Source organism: Coturnix japonica, chromosome 5, assembly GCF_054131305.1.
Source record: "Coturnix japonica strain WE chromosome 5, WE-NBRP24, whole genome shotgun sequence".
Lineage (NCBI taxonomy): Eukaryota > Metazoa > Chordata > Aves > Galliformes > Phasianidae > Coturnix > Coturnix japonica.
The window spans coordinates 4,379,953-4,405,182 of NC_140667.1; the positions used below are offsets into that span (position 1 = coordinate 4,379,953).

The 25,230-nt window shown below is 38.4% G+C and overlaps 1 protein-coding gene across 15 annotated transcripts in view; it reads left to right on the forward strand.

Annotated features, from left to right (window-relative positions):
- GAS2 (growth arrest specific 2) overlaps positions 1–23,403 on the forward strand; it is a 76,190-nt gene extending 52,787 nt beyond the window's left edge. For all 15 annotated transcript variants that reach the window (XM_015863416.3, XM_085549879.1, XM_015863418.3 and 12 more), the window contains one exon: positions 22,132–23,403. In XM_015863416.3, the coding sequence (XP_015718902.1) occupies positions 22,132–22,350 (219 nt within the window). In that variant the 3' untranslated portion in view covers positions 22,351–23,403. The remainder of the gene's footprint in view (positions 1–22,131) is intronic.
- The last annotated feature ends 1,827 nt before the right edge of the window (positions 23,404–25,230 follow it).

Sequence of the window (25,230 nt, forward strand, 5' to 3'; positions counted from 1 at the left end):
CTCTCCTTTGAGATTCACTATCAACATGTATGAATATCTCACCACTGATGGCTACATACAGTCTGGCAGTGTTCTGCCCCATTTTCCATTTCTGGTCAGAAAAATGTACTCATCTATAAATATGTAAGCACACTTCACTCCAAACTATCCAGGTAGGGACAGTGTAGCATCTAAATACAGGAAATATGAAAAAATGGAAAGCAGATTGATCATACGTTTCTCAAAATTCCTTCTTTTTCTGCTTTTTCAGTCTGAATATGGAATTTGTATTGTTTTTGCTTGGTGAGTTTTTGAAGATTTGGGGTTTTTTCATCACCATTTACATGAACCTTATTGTCCTCCTTTTTTTTTCAGAGATTCTAACAGTTTTGCTGCTTCTCTGAGGCCATTTCACTTAGAATATTCTCACTAGTTTATCTTTTTCTAGAGTGTTATCCATATCAAATAACTTTTACTGATATCCAGAATGTCAAAACCATGGGCAAGTTGGGATTTCATCAGGGCTATTGAAGGACGGTGTTGGTTACTGATCTGCTCTTTGGGCTTTGATCCTCAGTTTTAGCAGTGGATAGGTGGTGATGTTTTCATTCTTTAGTTCGTTTTCTTTTAACCACGGGCCAGTTCCTATCCAAATGGTTTACCCTCATGTACAGTTTGGCATACTTCATCCTTCCTTAGCCATCTCAATGAATTCATAATCAGTTTTTGCTTTTTTCTCCTTTCTCTTTCTAATGATACTACTTAAGAATTAGGTATCAAAAATGCTAATATTATAAAAATAACTAAAAAAGAAGTCATGTAAAATAAGAAGTAATTACCAATCTGATTATGTAAGAAATGATAGAGGAAAATTCTCAGAACTCATTGTTTCAATGTTCTTTTCTTCCTTAGAATGCTGAGAGCACAGAACTAAGAGAGGATTCATGCAATTTGTTCTATTTTTCTATTTGTGGAGTTGTGAACAAGTTTTGTTCTGCTGACTCAACTGGCTTTTTTTATGAGATGTACTGGATCACCATCTGTGTATCTGAGAGCATAGGCTGTGACTGCTAATTCAACCAGGAGTTCTCAGACTATAAGTTCCTTTATAAATGCTCTTCCATTCTGCAGTGTAAGAGCAATAGATTCAGACCCATAAGTTTATATCGAAAGCATTAATAAGGGAAAGTATTTCCTTCAGTGAGTTTCTTCTTGTGCTTCTGCTTCACTAATTAACCTTTTTGTAAGAGTCCATTTTAAGTTTAAGAGATGTTAATACATTTTTACTGACATGGGGCAGCAGTAAATGTTCACAGTTCAAACCTAGTAACTAGACTGCCTGGGGGTCATAGAATCATAGAACAGCTTGAGTTGGAAAGGATCTTAAAGGCCACTTCCAAACCGGTGCTGGGAGCTGATTGTTCCCCACCAAATCAAGTCAGCTAACGTTCTGTCCAACCTGTACTTGAATGCCTTCGGGGATAGGGCATCCACAGCATCTCTGTGCACTCTGTGCCAGTGTCTCATCACCCTCTGAGTAAAAAAATTTCAACCTAATATCCAATTGAATTTCTGTTCTTAGTTTAAAACAGTTCTCTCTTGTTCTGTCACTATCAGATGATGTAAAATGTTGATCTTTGTCCTGATTTTAAGCTCCATTGTAGTACTGAACAGCTGCAACTATGTTTCCCTGAAGTTCTCTCTTCTCTAGACTGAACAGGTCCAACTGCCCCAGCCTTTCTTTATAATAGGGTGTACTAACCCTTCAACCATTTTGTGGCCCTCCTCTAGACCTGCTTCAACAGCTTCACATCCTTCCTATGATGAGGACCTCAGGCTGGGACACAGTACTCCAGATGAGGCCTCACAGGGACAGAGTAGAAGGGAGACAGTGTCACCTCTCCCCCTGCTGCTACCCCTCTGTTGATGCGGACCAGGATACTATTGTCATTTTGGGCTGCAAGAAAATGCTGCTGGGTTATGTCCAGCTTTTTGTCCTTCAGAACCCCAAGTTGGAGACCTGAAAACTCCCAAAGAGTTTTTTCTTCCAGTCTATACATATATCTGAGTTTCCCCCTGATCCAAGTGCAACACCTTGTACTTGGCCTAGTGAACCTCATCAGTTTCTTGAGGGCTCACTTTTCAAGCCTGTCCATGTCTCTACGAATAGCATCTCTCCCTTCTGTTGTGTCAAGTGCACCACCTTGCAGAGGGTGCACTTGATCCCACTGTATACGTGGGATGAAGATGTTGAGTGTTGATCCTCAGACAAACCCCTGGGGGGCACTGCTCATCACCAATGTGCATTTATTTGTAGTGTCACTTTTTAAGGATGTTAGTAGCAACGTTTCTACTTTCTTATTTATTTTTCTTTGCTTGGTGAGGTGAAAGGATTTTATATGACTGTAATGTGAACCCAGTCAAAACAAGCACATCTATTTCGCTTGGGAATATGCTACAGAGATTTATGGGCTGAATTAAATAATATAGCCCTGTAGCTACTGTAGCTTCAGATAACTAGTATGCTAATTAAAAATAAACAACAACAACAAAAAAAGAAAACCCTCTGAATCATTAAAGTATCTGTTGCATACATCGTATTTTTATGCTGTAAGCATAACTTATGCTACCATTTAGAGAAATGAAAATAAATGAGGCTTAAGTTGCATCAGTAAACCAAAGTTTCTGTATTGTTCATTAGAAATTTTCATTGAACTTTCAGCATTTGGGTGTAAAAGTGCATTCATTATATACTGCAGTATTTTTTAGCTTTAGGGTGAAGTTCATAAGGAATGTGTATATTATGTGGGAATTTCCAGTAAGGATTTATATCTACAGAATGTTAGTTCCACCCCCCCCTCGAGCAGAAGTTGAGTTGCCCACTAGAGAGACTGAGAAAGCAAAGTTTTGTTTGCTTTTGTTTGTTCACTTCATAATGAATGTTAATTTTAGAGTCTGAGAGCTGGATTCACCCCATCTAGGTTTGATACCTTCAGGGATCTTTAGAAATGAAGAACATAAAACGCCTCTTATTGATTGAATGAATCACTAATCAACTTAGAGGATTAAATGGCTTTTTATATTATCCACTTCTTATATAAAATGTTTGGAAAATTAATTGTCCCTTTCAATATTTTTTTAATTTTGTGGGGATTTTTTAATTCAATTTTATTGGAGGTGATTGTTCGTTTCTTTAATTGGATGCTATTTACAAAGATTACACCTTCATATGTTATGTTCGAATGCTAAAAAAAAAAGTACTTGATACCACGTGGTTTCAAATAAGTCAAAATGTTTTCTGGTGCAGAATAGATAAAAATGAGATATTTATCTGTGATCAGTATATTCTTGAATTATTTGCTAATCTTGATACAAAAGACTGTGAAATAGTCAAGATATCTGCACCAAATGGCAAACGTGGGATCAAAATCATATTTGCATGGCTCACGTTGAAATCAATTGAAATTGCAAATGCTTGACCATTCTCAACATTTGAGCACAAGTTCTTCTGAGTTGTTTTTTTCTTGGCATTGAAATAGCATTTTTGTGTCCAAATCCACTCCTGTGTTTTTTACATCAGTGAACAAATGTTCACAGAAGTTATTTTTAATAGTCTTGGTCTTTTATAGACTTTCTAATGTTTCATTGTTAATTTTTGCCCTTTTAATGGTATCAAAAGTTTGTTAATTATAATGGATGCTACAGGGTAATCGATGGCTTAAAAAAGACAGACACTGAAGTCAGTCATAGTCCACAAAATCCAGGGGATAAAGCTTCTAAAATGTCTCACTTCTTCAAATGTAGAATTTTGAGTTGAAATGGGTTATGGAATTTTACTACAATACACACTCAGTGCCATTATTTCTCCTTTTCAACTCTGTTTTATTTTTTTTCATAGGTCCATCAGCGTTTTTTCATTACTTTCTTGTAGTATTGAAGTCCTTTACTGAGTCATATATTTATGTGAGAATAAGTTTTGCCATGTGTTTTCATTGAAAAAAGGCAAATGCGTGAAGCTCTGTAACTAATAACATGTTTTTTGTTTTTAATTGTGCATATTTCAGTGGAAATTTGGGAGCAAGTCCTCTGCTCTATTAATTTTTTGCATTAATTTTTGAAATTAAGAGCAATCAAAGAAGAATCTGGTGTTATAATGGAATAGTAAATGCAACAAACCTTTGCTTTCTTTGGCAAAGAGTAATAAATAGTGGAGAACTCATATTCAACTATTTATCTGAAGGGTATTCAAACAAAAAAAAAAGGAAGAAAAAAAAAAATCCCTAACAGAAACAACATATTAAAGCTGAAGACCAGATACTGGTTATTCTTAAAGCTGTATGAGTGTATCAGTAATATTTGATTCAGGCTGCTTTGAGGTGTACTGTTGTGCCTTGTTTTCAATCAGACAGAAAATACACCCCAAAATGCAGTTTTCCCTCTTGGCTGCTAGTGCATGCTGTTGTCATGCTGAGCCTGGTGTTGAACAGCTGTAAGGGAAATGGCAGATCACAGCCTGAACCTCTGATTAACCAACTGAGGCAAGTGACAAGTCAGCTGTGGGAGCACAGGTGAAGGTAATTCAGCTGTATGCTGAAGGGGTAGAGCTCCACCTCTCCCGGATCCCATTTAAGGGCTGACCACCACTAAGGTAGCATCTCTCCTTTGTGTGGAGTTGTTCTGGCGAGCCTCAACATTGATGAGCACCTATCTTGAAGGCCTATGGGTTGGTTAGCTCTTTTCCATAGTTACCCTCTGGCTATTTATTCTGACTATATTTGTACTATTCCAACTGTACCTTATACTTGTATTATTTCAACAATACAATACCATACTTGTATTATTTCGGCTGTACAACAACACTCTCAAATCCACTTTTGCAGGGCTTCTCTCTACCCACTTTGTCTCTGTGCTTGAGCAGTTTTCCATTCTAGGTGCAGCACTAGGCACTTAGCTTGAGAGCTTATAGCAGTAGATTGCTCAGTGCTCCAAACTAAATTCCTTCTGCTGTCAGAAACAGGTTTATCTTCACGTCTAGATGCAAAGTTATTTGTGTCAGTAGGTTGGTTGGTATTAAAAGTATTAAAGAGATGATCTCAAGCCACATCCTTGATCTCTACACATCTGAACTCTGTCCCTTATCCCTGACGTGGAAGCTTTCCACTATAGCAGCAATGCTTTGAGGCATTGTGCACATGGTTCTGGTGCAGCACTGAGGCCTGAAAGCTGCCCTTCCACTAGTTTTATTTTACATGTAGTATGCTAATAGACCACTTAAAGATAGTGCATTGCTTTTAATTAAAGTCAGTTGAGATCTATTTCACGGATATTTCTCTTTCATCCTGGTAACAATCTTGTTGACTTTTCTCTCTTCTATCAGACTTTTCTGATCTGTTCCTTGTTCAAATGTGCAAAAACGATAGGGAAGGCAGATAAGAACAGTACGTGGGAATTTAATTCAATACCTGAAAGTAAACTGGTTAGCTGTACCCTCCTATACCTCTATAGCATCAAGGCATAGCTACTATTATGATTTCTTCTCTGTGTACGTGAAAAAAAAGGTCTATTACAAAGAACATAAGAAGCACCCTGGCTGGCCTGAAAGGCTCTCTTAGTGAAAAACATATTTAATTATCAAGGTTCTGGTGTGTGCCATGTCTAAAACTACAGCATCATTCAGAATTCATCTAACCAAAGTCACCAGATTCAAGTGAGATGATGGTCTGGTGTTTTAGTGAAGCTGGCTTTTCAGAAATAACAATGCTGTACTAATAGCTTGTATCGTGTTACTTAACTGCTTCCCTGTGATTTGCTGATGGGCAAGAGGGAGGAGGTGTCATTTGGCTTTTCAGAAGGGTACAAAGAACCTTGTTTCTGTTTCCTTCTCCCTCTCCCTGCTCCCCACCTCTCAAGGTATATAAATAAGTAAGCCAAAGGGTCATATAATGGTATTTTTGTATTGAAACTGTACATTGTTCTCTAGTCTCCTTTTTTCTCTGTAGTCCATTTTGGTAAGGTTTTTTCCTTTAAATCAATTATAATATCTGCAGAATATTCTTTGAAGTCCTTTGTAAGACAAGTCTGAGAGCAAGACTTCTTTCTGAAGGAGTCAATGAGCACTTGAGCATATATTGATATTTTTGTGTTATTCTATTAGAGATTCAGGTGTAGCATTGCTGACATGCTTAGAGATACGGTCTCACTGGCCTAACTCCAAAACACACTTTACAGTGAAGGAATATAACAGAGAAGTGGGCTCTGGTGTTAAGTTGGTTTTTGTTTGTTTTTGATCAGATGCCGTGATTTAATTATTCAGCCTTTATCTAGCCCTAGTTGCCTTGAAAGCAGTGGCATGAAGAGATTTTATTCCTGGAATGAAGTTGGATTTCAGGGCTTCAGAAAACCTCCAGGTTACTGGAAAGCTTGTGAATTAACTGCCAGGATGTTGGGAGCAACTGACTGTGTGGAACAGGACAGGAATGAACTTAACTGTGCTAAGTCTAAGCCTTCTTTTAGTGAAAAGCATTGCAAGAGGTCTTTAACATACTGACCGGGTTTGAATATTGCTTCTGCAACTCTTTCTTTTCTCTGGTGTGGCCTGAGGGTTAAGCCAGATGAGTTACCTTCAAGCTCGAAGCTTTATATTCTGTGTAGGGGTGTTGGTAGTATGAAATCTTTGCTTTAGGAAATGCAGAGCTGACACTGTGAACAAAGTGAATTTAATGCTACGTGCATGCACCATATTCCAGAGTTTGTGGTCTTGGTGATTGAATCTAACTTGTCATGCATTTGCAAAGTATTTAAGAATCTGGACATGAAGACTTTGGCTTTTACTAACACATTTGAAAGGAGGCACTGATTTACTTTTAATGTTTAACAAGTTGCATTCATAGAATTGCAGTATGTTTTCAAGAGGTCAAGAACTGTCAAGGGTGGTGCCTTCATTCCATATCTTTCTATACTGGCTTGTTCTGTGAATATAGCCTGGAATATAAGAAGTGCTCTTTATCCCCAAGCTCAAATGTACCAATGAGATATACTCTTTGAGAAAGCGCTTCAACAAAGAATGTTTCTGTGGCTTTTAAGGCTGCACTACAGCATCACCTGAGCACCCAAAGTAAATAAATAGTCCACATGCAATCATACAAATATATTTAAGTTATTATGCTGACAGAAGGCAAAAACTCTTATTCAAAGGAAGTATCAACATGTGAGGAATAAGTGGCTGTCTAGAGGTAGTTGTTTTATTTGATAGGAAGAAGTGTTTTTAGTGTAGAAACCATAGTTTAAAAAAGGAGCTGTTTCTTTTCCTCTATGCTTGTTTATTCTGTCTCCTGTAGTAAAGCAGGAGTAAGTGAGATTTAAAAAATAATATATTTGTGTTTCTTGAGTAACTGAAACCATGTATGGTAAGATGATGGAGTTAAATACAGTCTAGCTAGAGGGAAATTAGTACAGAGAAAAATACCTCTGTTAGGAGAGCTGATTCCAAATCAGAATCAAGTTTATATATTAAAAGAAAAAGGTTAGAAACTCCAGGCTACTCTGTTACAGTCATCAGTACCTTTTTGGCAACTAGGACATTTTCCTATTCCAAGAGGTTGCCAGAACCTAAAAAGATCTTCTGGTATTTGCGGAAAGATATAAAACTGATGAGTGTGAAGAGATCCAACATGCTAGAATATATGCAGCAGGGGATTTCTGTGGGACTAAATCTCCATCCCATCAGGTTACAGCTGGCATCTATCAAAACTAGGCTTGATTATTAAAACTAAATGTAGGTAATTTAGTCCTTTGTCAAGACAGTTATCAGAGCACTAAACTTACTAAATATTCCAAAGATTATTGCACTGCATGAAAAGCGTGCTGTTAATCTGTAGACTTCTTCCCTTGACCCCCTTAGTTCTTTATCTTCTGTACCAGGGAAGTAGCTTTTTTTCTCGATCGCATTGTCAGCACTTACATGGATGTCAGGGCTTGGCACCTGGTCAGTCACTCATGAGCACAACAAAAAATACAGTACAGTAAACCGTTCTAGCATGCGTTCCAAAGATAAACTTGGAATTCTGCAGGACCAAAGTGATAGTATTACCATAGTTTTTCCTGGCTTCTTCCCATGGAAAAGTGAGGGTTAGTTACAAAGCTAATTTCAGATGTGCTGTCAAAGCAGGCAAGAAGAGAAGACGAACAACGGTATTTTTTCTTTTACCACCCAGATTTACCAACCCTTGCCCATTTCATATCCATGTAAACTATATCGTCTTGTGTCAAAACCATTTAAAGAAATGATGTTATATATCAAACTAGATGAGACTGATTTCAGCTTTAACATCATGCTAAACAGTCAATTTCAGTGGGAATGCCTAAGAAACACAATCTGATTAATTAAAAATTGTACAGACTGGAATATTAGAAAGTTCTATTAAAGTCCCTATGAACTGAAATCATCGTACTCTGCACATGCAGTTAGGTTCAGTATTGCTGGAGTGATAGCATGAGGTTGTGGATGGAGTGCTGGTTTAAGCAGATCCAAGGGTGGATGTAATAATTGACAAAGCAGTTGTATGTGAAATGAAGTACTCAACTTCAGTGTTTGAAGTCGGTACCTTTTGTAAGTTGAAACACAGTTCCTTCATTTTTCTACAGCACTGTAAACCCATTTTCAGTTCAAATGCTTTGGAATCAACATTACTGTGAGTGCTAATCTGGTCCTAGAAAGAAATGAAGGAGTTTGAGCAAGAAAAGCTGACCACAGCAAACAGTCATTGAGCCATGTTGCCATATGTTAACTTGTGCTCATGCTACTCTCATCAGTACAAATAAATTGCCTTTGACCAGAGACTTCCATGCAAGCCATAAGCACTTGAAGTAAGGTGGTTTTGAATTTAGATGTTGTTCTGGAGTCTGCACTTGATTGAATTTGGCTTGACGTCTATACTCAAGACCGATGATTGCAATCTCAGATAAGTTATTTCTAGTCTGTAATATCTGAATTTTATTCCAAGTTGCTTATTCCATTAAGACTGTTTTCACTGTTTTTTGGTTGTTTGTTTTTTTTACACGTTAGTATAACTTTGGGCCTCTACTTACAATGTTGATTCCATAGATTTGAACAGATGCAATTTCATTCCAACATTGTAACATCATACCCCAAAGACTCACAATGACATCACTTGGAAAACTTTGAAAGGATGCTTTGTACTACTTAAAGGAAATTAAGCCTAAATATAAACATTTTCATAATTTCACTACCCTAGTTCTCCCCTAGTTTACTGCAGTGTCAACTAGAATGTGTTTTAATTAAGCCCATAAAGATAAACGAGCCTATTTCAGGACAGATCATTTAAAACAATAATCTCCATTTGAAATTCAAACAAGATCTGATAAAATAATCTGCCTCTAGATACTTTCCAAATGTAATTCTCTTGGTTGTTCATACAGCTCCATTGATTTAAAAAACAGAGGATGGAGGTAGGAAGCAGTTTCCACATGTCTGCGTTGTGATTTGGCACATCTGTGACTAGTTTAATAATGTTGGTGTTGCCCTCAACTTGTCGTTTATAAAATAGGAAAGCAAATCTTTAGACGTCTGTGGTTTTTTTTTGTCTGTTGGATTTTATCTAAAAACACAGAGACTGAGATTTCCAGCATAACTTAAAATCATAAAGCAGAAGGAATGTGAGGTACTCTGTATGTAGCCAACCTGTAAATTGAACTACCAGTACCTTCATTTTCTGAGGAGTCTCGGACAGTCCTGGCAACTTATCTCAATAAAATCAGTCGGTGATGACTGCAGGAATGTTATCTCAGTATCACTGACTCACAGATGACATTATTGTAAGCCATTTGTTTCAGTTATAAATGCTAATAACTGAAAGATTATTTTTTTCTTGTGACAGTTTGCCCATAAAATCTACAGTTACGACTCTTCCAGTGGTAGGTCAGTGTAAGCAGCTGTACTGAGGAGTAGAGTTATCCGTGTGTAAAGTTCCTTATGATAATTAGTCAATATAAGGTGCTTAATGCCATGTGGTTCTCTCCTGCAACTCATCAGAGGAAGGAGGTGGTGCTAATGTTCCCACGAGAGAGTGTGTGAGTAGAAAGACATGGGATCACAGCTCCTGCTATGCAATACTATGATCAGAGACTAATCTTTCTCTTCAGAATCCATAACTTTTTGGAAGACAGTCAGAACAGAGGGTCTATCTCAATATATTGGATGTTATTTATATATCTCTAGAGATGGATTATGCCCCTTGGATTTTCGCTCAGATGAAGCAAGTTGCTTTTATGGTAAGAGTTAGTTTAGCTGCGTGCCAACTGCTCTGCAAGTCTGACACAGTCTTACACTTCAGTGTAAATGCTATGCAGTTTTCCCTGCTGCACTGGTGGTAAAATGATATTGCATCTGTATGAGGAATGTTCTGGCCCACGAGTGAGAGAAGGCCGTGGCAAAAACAGATCACTCAGATCACTCTTTTCTTCTCCTTGTCCTATTAGAATGCTGGATTGCTAGTGGCACTCATAGAAAGAAGGCTTGCACCCTTCTGCATTTCTGTACTTGTACCATTCTTTGGAAGCTTTCAGGTTTTGTTTTGCTTCTAATGCAGAGAACATCTTTCCCTAAAGTTGTGGAAAAAATATCCTGCAGAGGAAAGACGGAGACAGAGGATGGCTTAAATAATTGAAAAGCGACCCACTCTTAAACATGATAAGTGTGTCTCAGTTGTGTTTACTCATACTTGTTGCCATTAAGAAGAGGTTTTGAAAGCAACATCCTCAATGTAGCTATATTTTAATGAGTCTTTTTCATAAAGTGGAGTATAAAGGAATAGTTTCTCCCTAGCTAACCGTATTGTTAAGGGCATTTAATTATAGGACTAGAAAATTATATGTAACCTTTTGAATTAGTTCAAATAATGGCCCCATGAATTTCTTTACATCTCTATTTTAGGATTGCTAAGCAACCAAGGACAAATGGCTTTATTTCTGTGTGACATATTGTATTGCTCTTAAAAGCTTTTCAAATGAACATTAGTTCTTTGGCACAGGAATAAATGGGTTGTAGGCATATTACAGCTTTTCTTGAATCGTTTCTGTTTGTTGACACATGATCTAGCTAGGCCAGTGTCTGGGGCTTCCTCAGTTTTAGACTTCTCATTTTCATTGAGTATCATAATAACATCATAATTGCAAGATGTGTTTTGTTGTTTTGAGGAGGGAGATTTATTATGAGCAGCTGTCGTGTTGAGGCAGGGGCTTAGTTTAGTTAGGAATTTTGCACTAGAACTGCTGCATCTTTTGGAGCAAATGTAGGTTGCTGAACAACAACAGACACAGGCCAGTTTAACCTGAAAGCATTACATTAAATGGAATAATGCATATACTATCTACTAATCTTAAAACTGCTTTTGGTTTCAACTCTTGTTCTTCTCTGTTGACTGGTTTACAGCAGCCATTAGAAACTCTGTTTTCTGATGGAGATGTTTTATCTCTGTACATTTAGATGTTCTATCTTTGAATAGCTTGCAGTCAAGTACACAGAAAAAAAGGGAAAAGAATATTGTTACCCAAAGCTTAGCGACGTGAAGCATAGAACAGGAAGGTACATGCTTGCTAGAAGTCACGTAAGAGTGTCTTAGAACTTACAATAAATTTGACCTCTCTCACTTAAATCTGAGGGAGTTAAACTTTATTATAGCTGCTGTATATTATTTTCTCCTATGAGCTGCATTAGGCACATCAGCACTCTACCATTCCTGAAGGTAACGCCGTGAACAGTTAAATAATCTGAATAATAAAACTATTATTGATTTTTTTATTTTAAATAATAAAATAATACAACTTTTCCACTTGAGAGTTTATATTCTTAGACTTTCCAGAAATGAGGAATTGAGAAATGGGAAATGAGGCATTCTTTTGATATAGAGTGGGTTTTTCGTAACTATTATTTTGTATTGCTTTATTGGATGTTATCACTGCTTTACAAGGAAATGATATAGTAACTTCCTATGTAAATATCAAAGGCAACATCATCTCAATCGAGTACAGATTGGATGTGATACACTCTAGAGGCAGCAGCAGATATTGTTGGCAGTAGACACTACAGTGTTGGCATTAGACACTACAGCATCTAATATTTTCAAGTTCTTTGCAGATAACAGTTTACTAACATAAAATGACATTCTGTTTATTTTAATCCTTTAAGATGTAGGGAAACTTTTAGTTTCCCGTGGTTTTCATTATAGAAGCAAATTGAACGGTTCTAACTGTCCTTTTGTAAGATCTCCACTTGTCCTGAACGTCCTTTGCTGTTCTTTCTCTCCCGCTGTTAAAGGATGATGGTGTTTGTCTGCCTCCTAGTGAATTTCTATGTAACTGCAGACCTAACGCGTGGGTGTGCCGTGTGCTTGCTGTTCTAAACTGAATTGCATCGTGATGGCTGGAGGCATCTCATTTCTTATTTATTCCTCAGGAATGCGTAAGAGTGATGCCTTTGGGAGACTCACTAGTGAGCAGATGAACATAATCTCATGCTTAGTCATCATCCTTTTCTTTGTGTGACAGCTGATATGACTGTACTTTTCTATTGCTGACTAGGCTTTAAATATTGTGGATGAGTAAGATGCTATCATGCAAGTGACTTCACCTTGTGCGTGGCTTTTTCCTATGCCACACTGCAATATTTTCTGTTTAAAGTAATGTTATATTTATTGCATGGGGTTCACAGCTATGCAAAGTAGCTCTTCCATTGGAAAAGGGAAGAATATAAGATGTAAAATCAGACTTAAGTGTAAAAAAAAACAACTAAACAGACAAACCCTTTTTGTTAACATTGTGTTACTGTATCCTGTGGTGGAGGCTGCAGGGTTTACTCAAAACCAGGTCTGCTATGCTACCTGCTGTGAAAACTGCTAGGCCTTGTGTTAGAAATCATACTAAAAGCTGATTCTGCTTAACATCTTAGATGACCAGATTAGACAGAGTAAATGAATGTGCAGTGAGAGAGAAATCCATGTGTTTGTGGCCTTAATTTCTCAAGGTCATGGAGAAGGTCAGCTATACAAACCTGAATAATCGTAAGTCGTACTGAATCCTTGATCCATGCTTTCCCTGACCCACTTGCATGCAAGGTCTGTAGAAGCTCAGGAAGGTCACCAAGAAGGGATGTTTAAGAGCACCAGTTGATGGGATTTCAATTTAACATTGGGGTTTGTGGTTTGGATTTTTCTTCCAAAATGTTATGAGTTTAGGCTTAGCACATTAAACTGAAATACGAATGGTCAACTTGAGAACATTGCCATACTTTTATCTCAATTGAAATTAATTTTCAGCGTTACTAAATAACCTCAAATACAATTTTACAGTTATGGATCATGATTTTAACCCCTAAGGAGACTGCCAGTGTCTTGATCTCAATAGGAGGTGAAAGATGGGCATATTATTTCTTGACACCATATGGTTTCAACTGGAGGAAAATCCAGGCATGCAAATAGAGGAAATTAGGAGACCAGAGTTATGGGAAGCTGTGTGGACTGTCTCTAGATGCTGTTGGTTTAAAATTCTCTCTAGCAAATTGAGGTCTATGTGAAACGTAGATCCAACTCTCATTGTCTGAGGTAAGAAAGCAGGTTATGCCTTCTGGCTTTGAGCAAGTTGTGTTTGTGAGCTCTGTTGCTATCTCTGCGTGACATGTGAAATGTAGTTACAGATACTGAAAGCTTTATTCCAGTTCAAAATGACTCGGTGGAAGGAAGTGATACCATACAGAGGGATCTCAATAGACTAGAAAGCTGGGCCTCGGTGAATCGACTGTGGTTCAACGCAGCAGAGTGCAAGGTTTTGCACTTGAGCTAGAGTATATATGCCCAGGCATATATGCAGACTGGAAGGAGAGTAACCCTGCAGAGATAGATCCACCTGGGTGCCCTGGTGGATGAAAAACTTAACATGAGCCAGCAGTTTGCTTTTGCACCTTAGAAAGCAAATGGCATCCTGGGTTCCATCAGAAGAGGGGTGGCCAACAGGGATAGGGAGGTGAATGTCTCTCTCTGCTCTGCATTTGTGAGTCTCCATCTGGTGTACTGTGCCCAGGTCTGTGGCCTCCAATACAAGAAAGACAAGGAGCTGCTGGAGGTGGTCCAGAGGAGGGCCACAAAGATGATCAGAGGGCTGGAGCATCTCCCCTGTGAAGGTAGACTGAGGGAGCTGGGCTTGTTCAGCCTGGAGAAGGCTGCAGAGTGACCTCATTGCAGCCTTTCCAGTACCTAAAGGGAGCTTTAAACAGGAAGGGAGCCAACTCTTTGAAAGGATAAGTAATTGCAGGACAAGAGGAAATGGTTTTAAATGGAAGGAGGGAAGATTTAGGTTGGATATCAAGGGGAAGCTCTTCACAGAGAGAGGATGAGGTGCTGGAAAAGCTGCCCAGAGAGATTGTGGATGCCCTGTCCCTGGAGACTGTCAAGGCCAGGTTGGATGGGGCCCTGGGCAGCCTGGTCTAGGATTAAATGGGGAGGCAGGGGGGGATTGGACTTTATGATCCTTGAGGTCCCTTACAACCCAAGCCATCCTATGAGTGTATATGTTTTCTGTAGAAGGAGTTTCCAATCTCTTACAGCATGCCCAATTTTCATGCTCTAAGTGAAGTAAATGACTTAAAACAAATGTTTCCTTCTGTTTCCTCCCTGCATGTGGGAGCCACCTTCCACTTGGTTGTTATTCAGTACTGAGTGCATGCTCCTCCTGCCGTAATGCTTCTGAAAGCATTCTCTTGGCTTGCTGTCTATGGAGCTAAAAGTGGTCCTCTGACAGTTATACCTGTTTTGTCCACTAGAAAAGCAGGGGTTTGGGGGTAAAAATATGAAGCTTATAGTCACTTTCATGACAAGTATTAGAAAGATTGCAACTACAGGAAAGTTATTGCTCTACCTATTGTAATGGTATCCTGAGGATAAGGGTGCCCAAGGAAGGAATCAAATCAAACATTCAGCTTCTGCATCAATCTTGTATACATTCATAGCTGTTAGGAGCAATTGGAAACTTCAGACATTACAAGCAGAGTGAGGGTAATGTAAAGCTTGCTGCAGTGGAATGCATGTGATAATTTTAACCAATCTGCTAGATGTGTAACGTGTTTGCATCACCATATGCGCTCCATTTCCAAAGGCAGGCATGGAGGTATGAGCAGAAGAAGGTGGATTTGTTATTAGGTTGCAGGAAATTGATTTTTTTTTTTTTTTTTTTGCTTTTTGGAGGTTGTTATTCAGAAATTAGGAGGGACGGAATGAGTCTTGAATAGCTAGAAAACAGATGGTGCTTGAGGGCTTAAAAGAACATTTTCATGTACTTCTGCAGCGCTATAACACAAGCGTGTTCACATGAAACCCACACACATTTGCATGGTGAAATCTTAGATCACCGATTCCTTGTTTTTTAATTCAGATGCAATAGTAAAGATGATTTCTAGTTTCTAATCATTCATTCATTTATTTATGCAGCTTCATGTTTATGCTTTTGGAATGTGAGGGTTTTGAGTGTTTTTTGGTGTTTTTTTTTGGAAAGACTTTTTAATTCCCCCATTATTTGATCTTAGAGCATTGGGTTTTCTCTATCTCCATCCAGAGGCAGCATTTGCCAGTTCACACTTTATTCACCTGAGCTCATAGACTCTGCTTAGTTTCTTCTTTCCATGTTTAACATTTGCCACATCAGCTCTTCTCCTGGGTGCTGCATAAAACAGTTCTTTGGAGTTGATGCATTGGCTATAAGCAATTAGGATTCTTTTCAGTGTCCCACATTACAGTTGACAGGAGATAGACCTACTTTGTGGCTGTCCAAGTGAATATTTGGAGGAGAAACAAAATATGTTATTCTTATTGCCCCCAAAGTCAACCAGCTGCAGTGCCTTGGAATTATAGTTTCATCACCTCCAAATGCCCTTCAAAGCATGACTACTGTATTTAAATAATTATCCATGATATTCCTCCTTGTCCACTTGTCAGAAATGCACTTGTCTCTTAATGAATAGACAAGTGTGTTTACGTAGTTCTGCATCTGAGTCATTTCTCACGCACAAAACTCTGGCCTACGCAGGTTACTTACTTTGAACAGCAGCTAAGGTTTGATGTGCACATGGTATCTAATGAACGCTGTTCCCAAATTCTATGGAGTTCTGTCAGACAGAAACTAAAAGTAAGACAAGATAAAATGTAATCAAGAGTGACAATCCCAAATGTCCAAATCCTCGCATTACTTGTATCAGTATACATACAAAATTGTATTTGTTTATCAGTCTGTTTCAATCTTTCAGCACCAGTGCAAACATGCCATTGTGGGACAGCTGCAAATGGATGTCATAGCCATTTTTGCTATTTCTTTTAGGTTGCATAAGGCTTTAGTCACATAACATCCTATTAATCCTGCCTTCCTAAACACCCTGTATCTCTGCACTCAATTAGTTTTCCTACCTTATTCCAGGCCTTTATAAACTCTCCAGTTTATTACAGGTCAGCTTGTAAATAAGAAGCCAACTGAACTTTTCCACGTGTATCTCCCCACTAGTAGAAAGGATTTGACTCCTACATAAACAGTGAGAAAGGAGCAACACTTAGTTTCTCCTTAGTGTGAGAGGCAGGGGATGAAAAGGAGTCCTAAGAGGTAAAGATGTTCCTATTTCAGGTCAGCTTTCCTTGTGCTTATTTTTTTTATTATTATTTTGGTGTTTTGTTTTGTTTTTTTTTAATGGATAGGAAGGTAGTTTTCTTTGTTTTTCGCAGTGGAGAAAGTTGCCAAATGAACTGTTGAGGCAATAACATCAGTCTTCAGTCTAGAAAAAAAGATAAATCACCATAGAAGTGAAATGCTTGTCAAACTGAGGATGAGTTAGCTGAAAGCAATCTACTTTGGATTCTCAAGGAAGAGAAATCTCACCACTGTGTATTAGTGAAGTAAAAGAGTTGATGTTACATATCTTGTCATACAGATGCCTGAGAGGTGAACAGGGCTGCTTTGTAAGGAGCGGGTGTAAAAGGAGCTTATTTTAGCAAAGAGCTGGGTTTAGATTTCAGAACAGCATGGCCTGAATTACATCTTGAAGAGCCGTATAAATTCCCATTGCCTTCAGTAGGAACTGGATAATTCACTTAATGAAAACATTGCGTAACTGGTTTTACTTGGTTTTATTCGACTTTGTTATGTTTCCTTTGAGACCTTTTGCTGCATGTGGTAGTTAATCTGCTAGGAGGCCAGGAGTTTACTTGCATATCGTGCATGGATCATTTTAACATCGGTACTTAGTACTGTGCAGATTGTAAGCATTATGCTCTAAGTTTTGTTAGCGAACCTTCTGGCTGTGGCATCAGGTTTCAACACCTTTCCCTTTTCTGCTTTCATTATCATGTAGGGGTGGAACAAGCCAACTTCATTTATCACAGAAAACTCTGTGAGCAAAGGAGGAAACATAAACAAGGCGATTAAATAATTTAATACTTGTAATTGCCTCCTTTAATATGCAATACTGAGAAGAATTGATTAGACTCTGGCTTCTAGCACTTCCTCGGTCAAACTGGCAGAGGCTGAAGCTGGAAGAATCATTTTGAAAATAGGAATGTGAATCATTTTTCTTGAGTATAAATGGCTTTAAGTCTTCTTTAAAAGTACAACAGTGTCTATGACAGAGGACGTAATTAATGCTCATCTCACTGCTGAAGAATAAATCGCTATTAATTAATAAACTGTTATGTTTACTTGCAGCAGTTAAGAATTAACTGTGGTAAAATGGTACCAAAATATGTCACTGTGCACTAAATCCTTGTTCTTTTTTAATATGTGGTTATTACATCCTTGGGCACCAGGTCAAGGATGCTGGCATGTATATAGTGAAAAGTAGGTGTTCTTATATGCATAATCTACTATACCACGAACATTCCTTCTTCTGTCTTTAACACTTTAGTATATGAATGCTTGGCAGGGAGAATGTATGGAAATTATTACTCATCTTGGTTTTGCAGAAAGCTGTTTAATAGACTGTGAACTCTAAAGTAAGGATAAGCCTACAATGACTGTCTGGCCTGTAGCTGGCCTCCCTAATGGAAGTCCTGTCTTCAGAGAGAGAAGCTGGTAGTCCTCTCAGGTTAGTTTGGACTGAGTGATGATACAGCCAAATTTTGGAAAAAGAATGCAGATACTTTCATCTGTCTATTCTGTTTCATACAACATCTTTAAGTTTCCTATTGAGTATTTACATGTGTTTTATTATTTGCTCAGACAAACTCCTCTGCTCAATCTGAAACAGACTTGGTAAAAATAACTCAGTGGATGACAGAAGCCTTTTCTGATCTACATCTACTATAAGGCTTGGTCTGTATTGACTGTAATGAAATTACAGTAGGAGCCTTCGAAAGCTCTCCTGGTGCGAGCCTCTGTGGCTGCTTCTCCTGGAAAGTCTATCAGGATTCAGTATATTGGCTGCCACTGGAAATCATTCCAGCTGGAACTACACTGATGCAATTTTTGTATCACCTATTTAAGTCAATACTTTTTTTGTTCCCTGGCCCCTTATGTCAGTCACTCAACACGGAGAAGTGTGGTGGTGTTGCTGAAGTGGCTGGGAGCTTTATTAGGTTCTATGTGAAAACTGAGCTCCTTGCTCAGTGAGAAATATCACTAGCCATATAACAATAAAAGGCCATTTTACCCCAAAATGGAGATCTAGGAGTTTTGAAGAACACCTCTATTCTGGTATATTTTCCATCAGAAATATTTATTACAGAATCAGAAATGTTTGCATTTGATCTGGTTAAAAAGCATAGATGTGAATTAATGAGGCTTTCAAGTTGAGCTTTATTTCCTTATACAATCTGATCATAGGGTAATGCGGGTTGTAAGATAAATTTGTCTGCCTAAATGCACGTTGATATGTCCTGAGGTTACTTTGATGTGGATGATTAATTAATACCTGGAATTGGCTCCACAATTTGCACTTCTTCAGATTGGCAGAGTTGAGGTCTCAGATTCCTTAGCTGTGCACTCAGGCACCCAAGTGAGGTCTTGAGCATCTAAAAGCAGCCTTATGTTCTGTCAGACTCACCCTGGCATTCATACACACGAGTCCAATAACAAAAAGTTAATGAAAGCCAATAATAATAAAAGCTGCAGGGAGCTCTTTTCCTTCTACATTTGCTTGGGAATCGCTCCCATGACCCCTTTTGTCCACATCACTAGGTAAGCAGTAGCAGCAGCATCTGATACAAAATGGATGTTGCAATGGCCTATGACTGTATTCACTGTACAGGCACATACTGGAAATTGACACACTGGCAGTTTGATGCTATTTGTGATCATGGAAATATGAGGTTGCTGAACTTTACCTTTGAGGGATGCTAATCTATCGTCTGCAGGCCTGCATGTCATTAACCATAGTGACTAATGATGAGTAAGTCACTTTTTGGCCTAGAGGGGATAGAGGATCACTAATATCAGTGGTACAGACAAGTAGCAGTAAACTTCCTAAACAGCATCAGCAGTATTTGCAGCTGAACATGCTGGAATCTTTGTGTGTGGTAAAGGTGTGCAGTGTGACTCTGGGGCTTACTATTGGGCTCAAAGCCTGCCAGGTGGTGGTGATGAGATGTTCTAGCTTGCTGGGTTCTCACAAAGCAGTGTGGCTAAACCTTACCAATACTGGTATCTTATTATTTCTGGCTTGCAATGCCTCTGGTCATTGTGAATATATACTTAGAAGCCCATTTAATTGTGTAGTTCTGAATAACTCTGGGAAAAAAGCCCCCCTAAATGCTAAGATACAAGATGTGAGAGTTACAGCTACAGATGACAGTGCATCTCAGTGGCTCGTATTCAGTAAATAGAAATGCATCCAATTCTTACCTTTGCCAATCTCATTAACCTCTTACCTCAGCAGTGCTAAATTCTCTTTGTGAGGCCACAAGTGTGATGAGTTGTGTTATTTTGCCAAATGCCTTTGGATCTTACAGTCCATATACTCACAGTATGTAGCCTACATCATTTCTGAAGCTGGCCTAAAGTCACACTGACTGATTCCAGACCATGATTTGCTTTAGGTTGCTGGGTTTGGCTTGCAGAACCCAGTCCTGGTTCCATTAAAGCCAGCAGGATTCTTTCCATTGCCTTTTGCAGGATTTGGCTGGGGTTCATCACATGCAATTCCTCCAATACCCCCCTTCTCTCTGAAATATTCTTAAAGAAAACTGTAATCTAATCCGAAGAATAACAACATCAGGCCAAACTTTCAGTGCCTGTATAGCAGAATGGATTTTCCTTTTCATTTCTGTAAAACTATGCTAATTTACACAAGCTTAATATCTTTACATACAGCCTGGTATTTCTTTAATAAGCCACAAAGCTCTCTAAACTCATTTATAAGATAACCAGAACAGTTTAAACAATATTTCACTTTGGAACCAATGTCCTATGTAATTACAGCTTTCTTTTTTTTACCCAACTTCTATAGAATATCTTGGATATAGTCTCTTGATATCGTCTTAATGCATAGCAAAACAATCCATGCTTTCTTCCTCTGTGATGCTGTTATGTGATAATGTTTTCTTAGATATTTTCCTCTCCAAGATTTCAGTGTTTCAGATTGTATAGAGGACAGCTTTAGTGGCAGCCCTGCCTCACACATTACGCAGATCATGAAAGCTCACAGCAACCACAAACATGGGTTAGATTTGACTTAATGGGAAGGATTTTCTCTGTTTTAATTGGCTGCGGAGCAGTGGAGAAAATTCATGAACATCATGAATTTTACATTGATAACTAAGGAATAAAAATGCATCATTATGGTAAGCATCCTTTTCTTTCTCAGTGCTCTCATGTAATGGGAAAACTGGATGATGTGGATAGAAGATGTAACTTTAAGCTGAGAGTCAGGAAAGAACATACCAGCAGCAGGTTTTATTTGTCTGTGCAGCAATCCTTAAGGGAAATTGAACCAAATATACCTTCTACTAAATTTCCATTCCTAACTCTTAATCAAAAGTCCAGATTCGAACTTCTTTTGGCACGTGAATCCCTCTCTCATATAACAGGGGGGAGCTGAAATCCAGCAGCACCTCACTCAATCCCACTGCAGTATCAGATGTAGTGAACTGAAGTTGTGTTTAAAATGCTTTTACTCCAAAAGACTGGGGGAGGGGAGGGTGTATTTCTCCAAATACTGTTTGTAAAGCATTCAAAGAGGAGGTAGCTGCTAAGTAAAATCCTGTAAACCGTTGTCTCGAGGCTTTGTCAGCATTTGAACAGCACTTAGCAATTTAATGTGAAAATCATCTGTTTCTTTCATGACTAAAGACATGACACAAATCTCATACTGCTGTAGGCTGATCATCACACTGTTTTAAATTGAAAATGAGGGCTTGAAGTTAATGTTTTATTTATGTCAAAAGCATACATTTGGGCTGAGGTAGGGCGTTCATATGTTTTGTTTTGCTTTCTGTTGGGTATTTTTGTTTAATTGGAGATTTACTGTTTTTATTTATTTATTGTTGCTTTGTCCATTTATGCTGTGCGTACCGATATGAACTGTGCTACATTGTAAAAGGTTAATGAGCAGCACAAATCTCAGAACTGTAAATAGAGACAGCCCTCTAGCAAGCTGTGGACATGCAGAACAATGCACGCATCCATCACAGCCATAAATGCAAATGCCATCCTCAGGAACGTGTTAAGGGCAGGTTGTCCAAGGGTAGTGTTTTAACAAGGTAGATGCTTAATTTCTTGTGCTGTGGCTGAATGATTCTTTGCATCAGAAAAGCCAGCTTTTAGACCTTTAAAATTTTATCTTCACCAACACATCTGAGCAACACCCCTGTTCCATACCTGTTAAATGCATGAAGAACAGGATCACAGTGTCATATGACTTGAAAAACATGGAGACATGTTTATATCAAACAGGGAAACCTTTAAAGATACTGTTTCACTTTCTTACTGTTTCTTCAAAACTCTCACAGCTGAAATTTAAGTGACAAATGTTCTTCTATTTCCTTTATTTTCCTTTTATTGTAAAGCAGACAACTAACGTAAGCCCTATCGCTTTAGAGAAAGCAGATTTTCCAGTAGGAAAATCACACTGGCTCACCTCAAAAACTTTTGCATTCATTTCTTATGTCATTTCAGATGCTGCACAACAAGCACGTGATGGTCCGTGTTGGAGGAGGATGGGAGACTTTTGCAGGCTACTTACTGAAGCATGACCCATGCCGAATGCTGCAGATCTCACGAGTGGATGGGAAAACCTCTCCAGTCCAGAGCAAGTCTCCAACTCTCAGGGACATGAATCCAGACAACTATCTTGTTGTTTCTGCCCATTACAAAACCAAGAAGGAGATTAAGTGAATAAGCTTCTCGCGCGATTGGGACTCTATATATGTAGGTCCAAATTTATTTTCACACGTGTAGTAAATTTAGTTCATGTTTTTAAAGGACTTCGGAAAACTTAAGACAGACAGGAAATGGCAACCCATTTTGAAGATCTCTGAATTGTAGAACTATTTATTTCTAGTACTGTATCTTTTATAGCAAGATACCCCTGCTAGGTTCATTACTACAGTCCTATAAGAAATAGACGTATATATTTTTAGCCAAATTATTATTCTTCAATACATGAATGTATACGTAGAGTTACATAAAGGAGTGGATCCTGTTAAAGGAAGAAAATACGTAATACAAGATATTTGTATGAAAATATTATGACATTGAATCCTTGACTGTTAGGCTAGTTGAAAAATCTATCTATGCAGGTGGGAAGAAGTATTGGTGGGAATTATTTGGTAGTGCCTCTTGAGATGGGAACTGACTTTATGGGTTGCAAGGTTGTTGCTTTTTTTAACCAACAGAGTACAAAGACTCATTGCATGCCAAACATCTTCCCAAAGTGATTACTTTAAAAAAGCCCAAGAAGACCCACTACCCTTGTACTCTTTAAAGCTAAAGACAATGCTTAGTGCTAGATGTGCCTGTAGATCCTTCCTGTTCCTGACAAAACTGCCCCCTATAGAATGAGGAGGAAGCCAAGAGGTTGCCCATTCTTCTCCAATACGATTGTGCTGGCTAACATAGCAGGGTGCACGGGTAAGGGGGGTGGGGGGGGACAAAAGATCTGTGCTTTTCCTTCCCCTTATTTGTAATTCTGCTGGTCACGCCAAATATAAAATATTCATTACCCCGTCAGTTGAGTGATTCACATCCTTGTAAATCATTCCCACACCTCTAAAATAGCTAAAGGCGTATTGGGGCTTAGTTGGTAACTTTGGCTTCTCTTTGTTTATATTCGGTAATTTATGTGCCTTATAACTTCCTACAAAAAATCATTTTATAGGATTATTTCACCGACTTATAAATTTGAGCAGAACTCATTTCATTACAAATGAAATAAACATTTTAAAAGTACACATTTTTTGGGTATTTGTACTCCTGTGCTCTGCTGCTGCTGACTGGATGCTTACTGTGTAAAACTGCTCACTGAGCTCATAAGAAATGGAACAGAGAATGGCGCAAGATAGCACAGAAAATAGCTGGATTTTGTCGCAAAATAAATGTCTTTTCTTTGCAGGAAAGAAAAGGATCGAGGTGTTCTGGAAGCCACTTGTTAAAGTGTCAGTTGTTATTCCTCTATAAAGGCCTTATAGGAATGGGAGAGCAAGATTAGTTAAAAAAGGAAACCAGGGAAGCAGAGCTGAGAAAAACAGTAAAATGTTCTTAATATATGCAGAGAGATCTGTTTGCAAATGAAGATAGAAGAATGAGAAAGTGTCAGATGTTTATTTCTGGAATGGTTACTCCTTCATATATAAATTGTTGTGTTTCCATCATCCGAGATTAAGTTTACATTACTGTGTTTTCTTTGAAGTGTATGGAGACATTTACATGTTGGTAGATTAAGAGCAGATGCCTGTAGTTATACACAAAAAAGTATACTTAGATTTATTTCAATATTAAGCTTCAACAAATCAATCAATATTGAGCTTCAGCAAACAATCCTGGTAAATCCAAACCAGGATTTTAAATAATAATTAAAACAAAGAACTGATGTATGTCATTGGACTTTAGCTATCAAAATAATCTTCTGTAATCTCAAACTCTTAGAACAGTTCTTAATACTTGGACTTAATCAGTGGCAGAATGGGAGATCGTGGAACTCTTACAGGACTATTGAAAGCATTGCCCATTGCCACCTGCCCTGACTGAGGCTTGCTGCATTAGATGCACCTGGGATGGATGTGGTGAGCAGAGGCTAAGTTGAAGTGGGAGCAGCAGTAAAACCAACTGCAGTAAATGAACCAGTTATGCCAACAGGTGTGGGAATATCTCATTTAGAAGGTAAGTGTAGCAGGAGATAGAAATGGCTTTTTCTTATTGTATTAGACCTTATGGTAATGTAGCAGATGTGGAATTTACTGTGACTCAGTTTGCTCTGAGGAATTAGGAGCCTGAAACTCAATTTACAAAGCTAAAACACCATACCCAAATCTTGTTCTAAGAGGTCTGGCCCTTGATTGCTACAGTGATGGGGACAGAACTGCATTCTTGTGGGAAGTGTTTGTGGAAGAAAACATGTTTCACTGGTTAGATGTCATGAGTAATACTGCAGTTTCTGTTTTCCTAATGTATGATGTTATGGTAGCTAGCCTAGACTTTTAGGAGACTGAACTGAATAGTAGAGGATCAACAGGAAGGATCTGCGACTTCCTCTCATCCTCTGACTGAGGAATGGCCTGTTGAAACCATGAAAAACTTGCTTGGTAGAAGAACCAGATGATGGAATCAAATGAAAAAATGCAATCTTGATCTAGCACTGAAAGATAACCGAGAGGATGGGTGCTTCACAGTGGTTTTTGGCTTGCTTGATCTCTGTGTAACTGAGCTGAATGTGAATGCTGAGGATACTGATAGCCACATACAACCAGGTTGCTATGAGCTGCAGCAGAGCCTCTTCTCAAGGGCTGAGCAATGTGGGAGCACCTGTTAGCTGTGAACAAACAGTGCTAAGGCTTAAGGTGGTTAATCAGCATAAATGGATTTTTAAAAGCTGTTGTTGTACAGTATCAAATAAGCATTGCAATTCTGGATGCTATGCAGAAATACTTTGGAAATGCTAATTATAACACCTGTTACTGGGTAGTACCGGAGATACCTCATGTCACCTCGATGCTCACATACTACCTGCAGTTCTGCTTCCAAGCAGGTTAATCTACATAGTTGAATGGGGATAGCATT